This window comes from Crotalus tigris, unplaced genomic scaffold (assembly GCF_016545835.1).
Source record: "Crotalus tigris isolate CLP2741 ecotype Arizona unplaced genomic scaffold, ASM1654583v1 scf7180000017625.6296891, whole genome shotgun sequence".
NCBI lineage: Eukaryota > Metazoa > Chordata > Lepidosauria > Squamata > Viperidae > Crotalus > Crotalus tigris.
Window position 1 is genome coordinate 5,312,590 of NW_024096520.1, and position 8,844 is coordinate 5,321,433.

General features: G+C 38.4%; 1 protein-coding gene across 3 annotated transcripts; it reads right to left on the minus strand.

Moving 5' to 3' along the window:
* Positions 1–773: 773 nt before the first annotated feature.
* On the minus strand, positions 774–8,529 carry LOC120304015 (oocyte-specific histone RNA stem-loop-binding protein 2-like). Of its 3 annotated transcripts, XM_039334091.1 has the most exons (6): positions 8,409–8,529; positions 4,240–4,335; positions 4,053–4,157; positions 3,681–3,816; positions 1,594–1,695; positions 774–1,342 (listed from the first exon to the last, which is right to left on the minus strand). In XM_039334091.1, exons 1-6 carry the CDS (start codon positions 8,456–8,458, stop codon positions 1,190–1,192), a joined length of 642 nt encoding a protein of 213 aa, XP_039190025.1. In that variant the 5' UTR covers positions 8,459–8,529; the 3' UTR covers positions 774–1,189. The 3 variants fall into 3 exon arrangements, 2 of the variants coding, with proteins under 2 accessions (XP_039190025.1, XP_039190024.1); XM_039334090.1 differs by lacking the exon at positions 3,681–3,816 and having other exon boundaries at positions 1,594–1,699; XR_005555587.1 differs by lacking the exons at positions 3,681–3,816; positions 4,053–4,157; positions 4,240–4,335; positions 8,409–8,529 and adding an exon at positions 2,143–3,635 and having other exon boundaries at positions 1,594–1,699.
* Between the last annotated feature and the right edge of the window lie 315 nt (positions 8,530–8,844).

Consider the following 8,844-nt stretch of genomic DNA (forward strand, 5'->3'; position numbering starts at 1 on the left):
AAGCCTACTTATAGAAAGCATAAATAAACAACTATTACCTTAATTGGAATAAAGTATGACAGATTGTAGGAGTGTATGAATAATTACAGTGTACAGTACTCCAACATTTGTTAAGTTTCAGTAAAGCAAATATGATTTACTTTCAGAAAAGTACATAACTTGTATTAGCACATGCTTACTTATGGTTAACATAACCCAATCAATGTGCTCTACTACCCACCTACTAAACACATGGGCTGAATTTGCAGATCTACAAAGCTAAAATGTGGTGAGCTAATTTCTAGTTCTATGTATCATATGAATATAATCCTAGAATTACAACTTAACACTGTCATCGTGTCTAAAGATTGACAAAGTATCTGTATTCACTGCTAATGTAAAAATGTGATTTTGGTCAGTGTTATGTGAACCCACTTATTATGCTTTAACTTGCATACACCAGGTCACTGTAGTTCATTAAAAAATAAGAGAGATTCTGCTCAATACATTGTGTGAACCAGTCCTACAATTTGTGCCTTATTTTTTTCCTTAAAGCCATTTTAAATAACCAAATGAAATTCAATAGTTTACACTCAGGCAAACATATTCCAATGATTCTGTTGCTTGTTGCTGTCTGTTGCTGTTACAGAATTTCTGGAAGACAAGCTGTCTGAATATTCCTACATAGGGCACACTTATTCAGATTTAACAAAAGTATTTTTACCAAAGATGCAAGATGCTTCATCATACAAGTGTAACATTCACATTCAAAGCAAATAAATGCCAATTAAGAATCAAATACAAAACGTATTATTTTATCCAATCACAGTGCATATGTGAAACACTGGAATTAACCAATAACAAATCTAGTGATAGAACATGAGCTCAGAGCAATTTAGTTACCTGTACATATTTCAGAACTTTGATTCTCAATTTTCTTACTGCAACCAACAAGCCACAATGCTTTAGTTTAATAGCAGTCATCAATTGCTTTATAATGTAGACTTATAATAGAAATACGGAGAGGCAACAGGAAATGCCTTTGTGTTCTAGTCAAAAAATGATTACTCTATATAGAAAACTATCAAATATAGAAATGGAAGATCATCTTGTTAACAAAGTTATGGAATTTGTAGCAAACTGAGTGACAATACAAGTGGGCCACAGTGGCAAAAAAAATCTCCTTGAAATTAGCTCTAAGTGTTCTCCTTTAGATCACTGACTGTGCCGAGATCCTATGAGAACAAAATAAAAGCCAGGAGTCAAATGGACAGTCTTCAACGTCTTCCTTGAAATATTCCCTGTTGGAGGGAGTATCCTGAAGCAGTGGATAAAAAGGGCCAGAAGATGACAATCCAGAAATCTATGGGAGCATAAAAATAACATGAAATAAGTAGTCTAAGTTAGTGACTGATCCGAAGATATCATTTTAAAAAAGAAAGATAACACTAAGCCCATACTTAGAATTTTATGTCACATAAAGATATAGAATGCTCAACTCTGCTTAGCATTAAATACAGGTTATGATATTGTTCACACATTGTCAAATCCTTTTGTTATTTAACTATTCCAAAATAAGGCCATATAGAATATAATTAAACAAAATCCTAATACCTGTTCTCCTAGGACTTCTTTACAAATATTTTCCTGAATACACTGAGCATCAAACCAGTCGTTTGGGAGATTAGACAAAAGATCCATTTTGGTCACCAACTCCTGCCTTGCAAAACAGAACAGACTGATCATACTAAGCCAGGCAGCAAATGCATTAAATAACTTTAGTGCCTAAACTGGGAAAAAGCAATCTGCAGTTGTCTATCTTAACAGTTGGTTTAGACCTCCAGAAAGAGCTGTCTAGTTTTGGCTGACAATTCATTTAGAGCCCAGAGAGAAAAGAAGGTGACCCAATCACTTTGGATTGTGGCCCTGCCAATTGCCATGTGACTCTTCAAAACATTTTTAGGGAATTCAATCTTCAACCCACAAAATGTTCCATACTCCTATCTTAGAATGTAATAATAAAACCCACTGGAAAAATGGAACAGAAGTAGTTGAATACGTCAGCTTAAAAACGCTTCCACCTTCTGCCACAGAATGGTAGGCAATATATAGGCAATGCATGGAAATTAAAGGAATGAAAATATAAAATGGTGTTTTACTCACTTCTTCCTTCTTTCCTTATACAGTATATGTGACCCTTCTCATTTTCCACCTTAACATAGTGCAAAATACTCCCAGCCTCTGGTGGGCACCAAAACCATTTACTCTCACTGAAGAACATGACAACTCTGTTGACAATTAACTCTGTCTCCATGGTGATAAGGAATATCAAGGAGAGTGCATATAGACTGGAGACTAGGCCTGCAATTCCTGAATAGTGTGGGAGCGTTACTTTATAAGTGGGTCACCAGGCTGCTGATAGTAAATATTCCACAATAACAGTGGCTATTTACAATACAGAATTATGATTAAAAGTAAGCCTGCCAAAAGATGAATTTTATTAGTAAGTTTCTGATAGCAAAATATCTGACCAGAGAACTATATGGTTGGGTGGGTCTTAATTTACTTTCAAAATTTTCTGCTCGAATCAAATAAGCAAAACTAGAAATCTGAGGGTCTTTCTGGACTCAGATCTCCTACTTGATGAACAAGTGTTAGCTGTGGCCAGAAAGATATTTTGCAGAACTCCATGGTGTTCCCCTTATACTGTTTCCTAGATGAGGGCCCTTCAGTCATTTACACTCATGTCACCTTGTGATTTGACTTCTGCAACAAGCTCTATATGAGACTGCCCTTGAAAACCACCCAAAAACTCCAATTGGTTAAGAACAGGGGTCCCCAACTTATGGTTCGCGGCCTGGGACCGGGCTGCAGGCTCTTGGCCAGCAAGCCACTGAAATGGTTGGCTGGTGCACGCACGCATTCCCCTCGCACTAGTGCCTGCAGCCCCATTTGGACCCGTGCACATGCACAAACAGGGCTGCTAGCGCCAGGTGAGTATACGTGGCACATATGCGCATGTGCAAACAGGACCGCTAGCCCCAGGCTGGTATGTGCAGCCTGTTTGCACATGCACGAACGGGGACGATAGCCCTGAGCGGGTTGCACAGCCTGTTTACGCATGTGCGGATGGTGCTGCTAGTCGCTATGGGGGGTGCACAGCCATTCACGCATGCTCACAGTGCCAGTGCATGCCACATGCGCTAATGGGGCCGCTAGTGCCACACCAGTGTGCGTGGCCCTGTTCATGTGCACACACCAATTTGAGAGCTGCTCTCCTTCCCTCCAGGCCATGAGCACCTCTGGTCTAGAATGAAGCATGCCTCCATATGCCCAAATAACATCTCTGCTTTGCAAACTGCACTAGTTGCCAGTTTGCATCTGGGTTTCATTGAAGGTGCTGGTTGTTACATGTACTTAAAAGCATAGAGGTGGTTACGGCCTGCCTGCCTCCCATAGCATCTGCTTCACCAACAATAGTTCCCGAGAAGAGGAAGGCCCCCACTCTGGTGTTGTTTAGAAGAGCCTGAAGAACTTTTCACCCAGGCCTTTGGTGAAGGGGAGTAACACTGCTTGCTTCATTGCATTTGCCATCTTTTAGCTTTAATTGTAATTTTTGTTTTTGTTGTTTGTTTTATTTGATTATTGTGAGTCACTCAGATTTGTTGAGAGTTGGGCAGCATTTTTATTATCAGAAATACTTCCCTCTCATGTCCAGGTGGATCCCAACCATGAAGTGCCCTTCGCCAAAGCTTAATCTGCATGTCCCATGAGCGACGACTGTACTTCTTATATTTATTTGGAGTACAGGGATGAATACCTGATTGGCGAGCCATCCTGGAATGAAGTGTGAGAAATTAAAAGGCACCACAAGGCCTCCCAAAGAAGGAGCACAGAGAGAACTGTTAAAGCAAATTTTTCAAGGGTCTTTACCTCAAGACCGGATTCTAAAATGAACAGACCAAATACCAGGACTTTGAAAGGAACTGCTAGTGATGACCATAGTAGGAGCCCACCCAAACTACTGCTATGTAGAGGTCTAATAAAAACCAAGTGAGAAAGTTACTGCTTACCTGGGAACTTGTTGGACAAAGTGCTGGTAACCAATGGTATTTTTCCCATAATCTATCTGCTTTTGCCTTCTTCGCAAGACAGCCTCATCTGTCTCTGTATAAGTTCTACAAATGGAAAGAAAAATGCTAGGGACAGAAGCATATCAATAACATAATACACTATAGAAATACCTATTATGAAACTTACCCAGATCCCGGACTGGATTTTCTTACCCAATCTGACCTTGTACCTACCCCCACACTCACCATCTTCACTCCAGGTGAGAAAACATGAAATGATGACCTGTTTGAAGAAAATGAAAGGTTTGATTACTGAACTTGGAGAATATATTAAAGATACAATATATTTGTATCTTAACTTTCCAACTGTGAAGTCACTATTTTGCAAATAGTCCCAGAGTAAAAGAATTGAGACTTTTACAGAATTTGATAAAAATATAACTAAATTATTTCTACCGATTAGAGATAAAGAACTTCATGGTAAGAGCTCTCTCAATGTGTATCTTTTTCCCTGGAAAAAGAACTGAAGAGTCAAGTCTTTTTAAAAAACTATCAACAGCAAGCACTAATCATTGGAATTAAATGTTTTCTAATTTCAGATCATTTAAAATCAGGTCTCATTTTCAAGACATTGGTAGGAATTCTGAACATACAGTATTGATAACCATTATGAAATGGCATCTGTGAGATTCATGGCCAGTAAAAAAAATAATACATTTACTAAAGTGCAAATTTGTGAGGTTGTTCTTCATCTGCTCTTTAGCCCCCTCCACAATTTATCTTCATCTTCTTCTGGGAGACATGAATGCACTCCCAAATAAAGCACTGGGCTGCATTTATTTATCTTTTTAGCCTCCATGACTACATATCAAGCCTAGATGCATTCTTATAACTAATGTTGGATACAGGGACTGAATCTTTGCTGCATACTAGCCTCTAGTTCCTTTTCATTAAAGAATTTTTTGAAAAGTAGTCCTTAGGAAAGAAAGCTTAGCAGATTCAAGAAAGATATCTGCAGCTACACACCTGCTTGAGGAAGGAAAGAAAGCAGGTTCTACACAAAGTGGTGGCTCTCTCAAGAACAGATTTCAATATATAGACAGTTCTCGACTTACAACAGTTCATTTAAAGACCCTTCAAAGTTGCAACTGCACTGAAAAAAGTGAATTTTGACAGTTTTTCACACTTATGACTGTTGCAGCATCCCTGTGGTCATGTGATCAAAATTCGGATGTTTGGCAACAGACATGTATTTTTGACGGTTGTAATGTCCCAGGGTCATGTGATCACCTTTTGTGAGCTTCTGACAAGCAAAGTCAACAGGGAATCCAGATTCACATGGACAAAACTCATTTAATAACTGTCTTGTTCAGCAATGGAAATTTTGGATTCAATTGTGGTCATAAGTCAAGGACTACCTGTATTATATCTTTTGTTATCCCATGCTTTTTTTTTGTCTATAGGGCACACACTTGGAATACTCAAGTGGGCTTAGGCTTTCTATTTAACACAGTAAATCTAATTTACAATAATCCAGTGAACTATGTATACCTATCTTTACTGGGTGACTTCAAAATATAGTGGAAAAACATGTTCAATATAGTGGATAAACAGAGGGAGGGGGGGGACTTAAATGAATATTCTACCTACAGACTTCTCATAGCCTTAAAAAAAAGCATAGTTGAAGCGACATAAAAACACTCAACACAATTTTGCTTAGAAATAACTAAATATTAAAGTATCAGTATCTGCTATGCAGTTCATCACTCAAAAATGTCACTGCTGTATGTGGCAACTCTGATTAAAGAATTAAAAATATTATTAACAATAGAGGCTTATCTACTGGATGAAAATCCACAGTTCATTTTGAACCACACCTTCTATTTAGGCCAAGATCTATTAGATTGTAATTTAAACGCAAAGCCTTCTACACCATTTCCATTTCCACTCTGATACATCCAAAACAATTATCTTCATTTCTGCCACCACAAAAACAGAATGTTCAAAGATTATTATGAATCAATCTGTGCTTCCTCCAATTGATTCACAGAAGAATGCAACGTCTATCATGCAAGCAGATCTTTGTCCTCAGAGTAATTACAGGTTCTGGAATACATTAACAATTGCCTTCATACCCCTGCTCCAGTCCTGTCCAATCATGTTGCTAAGATGCTGAGCTATATGGGGAAAAGTCATTTGTAAATACCCAGACTATCCCTCCACAGGTCCTCTGCTGAATTTAAAAACTGGGAATACTAGCGGAGAGAACCTGAGAATTGGGATAGCTCTTACCAGTTGGGAAAAGACCTCTTAAAAGCTTCACAGAGAACTTCTGAGGAGAGGCTCTTATCACTTATTCCAGAGATAATCAAATATTGCAGAAACTGTGCAGCAAAATACCCGTTTTTGTGCCAGCCACCTGAGAGAGAACCTAGAATCAGATCTGCCTGTCAGAAAAAAGCTGAACAGTAGAAACAGAGTACATCCACCTTTCTCTCAAAGGCATTGTTATCTTTATCTAAAAAATATTTTAAAACTTGAAAATTAAACCACCCATTTCCAAGTGAATTTGCTATCTTCTTTAAGCATTTATGCACTGCTCTTTTCATAAAAATTCTTTCTTCACAAAAAATAATGGGCCATATTAACTTCTATTGCCACATTTGAATGAAGTTACATTTTTAAAGACAGTTAAGATAAAAAAATATCAAGGTACTGACAGAATCACTGGTTGTTATTGATATGATCTTTTGAGTCACTCTTTACTCCAAGTATCTAAATAAAATGAAGATTGTCCCCACTTCATCTCTGTAATCCCTTTATAGTAGTATTACCATATACATAGAATACCATATACAGTATTTTATTTTTGTCCTTCCCTTCCTTGAGAGACTCCAAAGTGATTTGCACATTTCCTCCATGTGGTAAAATGTATTCTCAAAGATAAAATGCATTATTTAACTGAGAAAAGACTTGAACTATTTCCATGACTTGGAATTGTTCACTTTATTATCTGACATAGCCTCATTTCCCACATAGTATGTCTCACCTGGTTGCAGCATCTTTTAGCATCAAACAGAAAGCAGTTTAATACAGTTATTTTAGCCAATATTTTAATTTTTTTATTGACTTTACAGTGTAAACAGTATGAAAGTTCAAAAACATGACTAGTTCATAGATGCTTTTCACCAATTTGAAAAAAAGCACCGCCTTTTATGTAAGTAGTAACTAACTTTGAAATATTGAGCTCAACACAATATCCAACTTAAGAAATTTCCAAACACTTTTGAAACATCAAAGACTGAAATCATAACATTCTGCAGAAACATTAATTGTCCACTCACACCTAGAATAAGTCATTCCTAATTGTTTGCCTACATAAACTGTGTTTTATATAGAGCCAAAGGACTTGGGCTTTTCTCGAGACTTCAAAGAAATATCCTCATCTTGGACTCCTATTATGTTAATAATGCAATCTCTCTTCCCAGCTTTTGTTACTTATCAATTCCTTTCAAACACAGATGTGGATACAGTAAGTTTTTCTTCACTGAAATGCAGCGATTCTTCCAGCAGACAGTCCAGGCAAATTACAACAGATAAGGAAAAACATCATTGCAATATAGGATTAAATTTAATTTTCAAAAATGTTTACCCACTCTAGCCATTCACAGACTGATAGGTTCATAAATCAGCACATAGTCCTTGATCCAAGTAGATCACAAGTCAAAATAGGAAAAAAAAAATTCTTGTTGAGTGTTCCCAATCACCTAATGCAACTCAAACGCTTAGTCTAGTGAAACAGTATATACAGATTGACTTACAACAGTTCATTTAGTGACCAAAGTTACAATGGCACTGAAAAAAGTGACTTATGACAATTTTTCACACTGATGACCATTGCCGCATCCCCATGGTCACTTGATTTACATTCAGATGCTTGATAACTGACTCACATTTATGACGGTTGCAGGGTCCCAGGTCATAGGATCCCCTTTTTCAACTGTCTGACAAGCAAAGGCAATGGGGAAACCAGATTCACTTAACCACCATGTTACTAATTTAAGAACTGCTGTGATTCACTTAACAAACATGGCAAGAAAAGTCATAAAATGAGGCAAAACCCATTTAACAAGTTTCTCATTTAGCAACATAAATTTTGGGCTCCGTTGTGGTCGTAAATTGAGGACTAACTGTAATGTTCTCCGATTAGGAAGACAGTCATTGCATCCCGTCTCAGCAGCCTCCACCCCGCTTACCAACTCAAAGAGGTAAGAAAATCGGAGAAAGCAGATACCAGCAATGGTCGTCAAGTTAAAACAAAGCTCCACCCAACACCCGAAATCTAAAGGCAACTACCGGCCAGTTACGGCAGTCGAGAAGTCCGCCAAAGAATTCGGAAATTCCATGGCTGGCCTTCAAACCGAAGCGCCCCTCCAAAAACCTCATGGTCCGCATTCAACGCGGCTTTAAATCTCCCTCCAGTAAGCAGGGAGGGCGCGGCTTTTTTGCAGACCTCCGGCCTATTGCATAGTAAGAAGAAAAAGGAGGCGGAACCTTGGTCCAGTGATTGGCTAAGGAGAAGAGTAAGAAAATGGGTGTGATCTCCCGAACGCAGCGCGGACACAATAACCCAAGTGCATAAAACCCCGCCTATCAAGCCCCGCATCCAATCAGCCGCGCGCGCCACCGCAGACGTCAGATCGTCGGTTTGCCAATTAAAAAGGTGTTGACTCCGAGACTGGGGCTCTTCTCGCTCGAGCCTTCGTTGGTTGGTTGGTAAAGATAAAGAGGT

Coding starts and splice junctions, on each gene's coding strand:
- LOC120304015 (XM_039334091.1), bottom strand. CDS start 8,458: ATGGAATTTCCGAATTCTTTGGCGGACTTCTCGACTGCCGTAACTGGC. Junction 4,336..8,408: donor TCGACTGCCGTAACTGGCCG/GTAGTTGCCTTT, acceptor TTCTTCAAACAG/GTCATCATTTCATGTTTTCT. Junction 1,696..3,680: donor CACCTGGACATGAGAGGGAA/GTATTTCTGATA, acceptor TTTGCAAGGCAG/GAGTTGGTGACCAAAATGGA.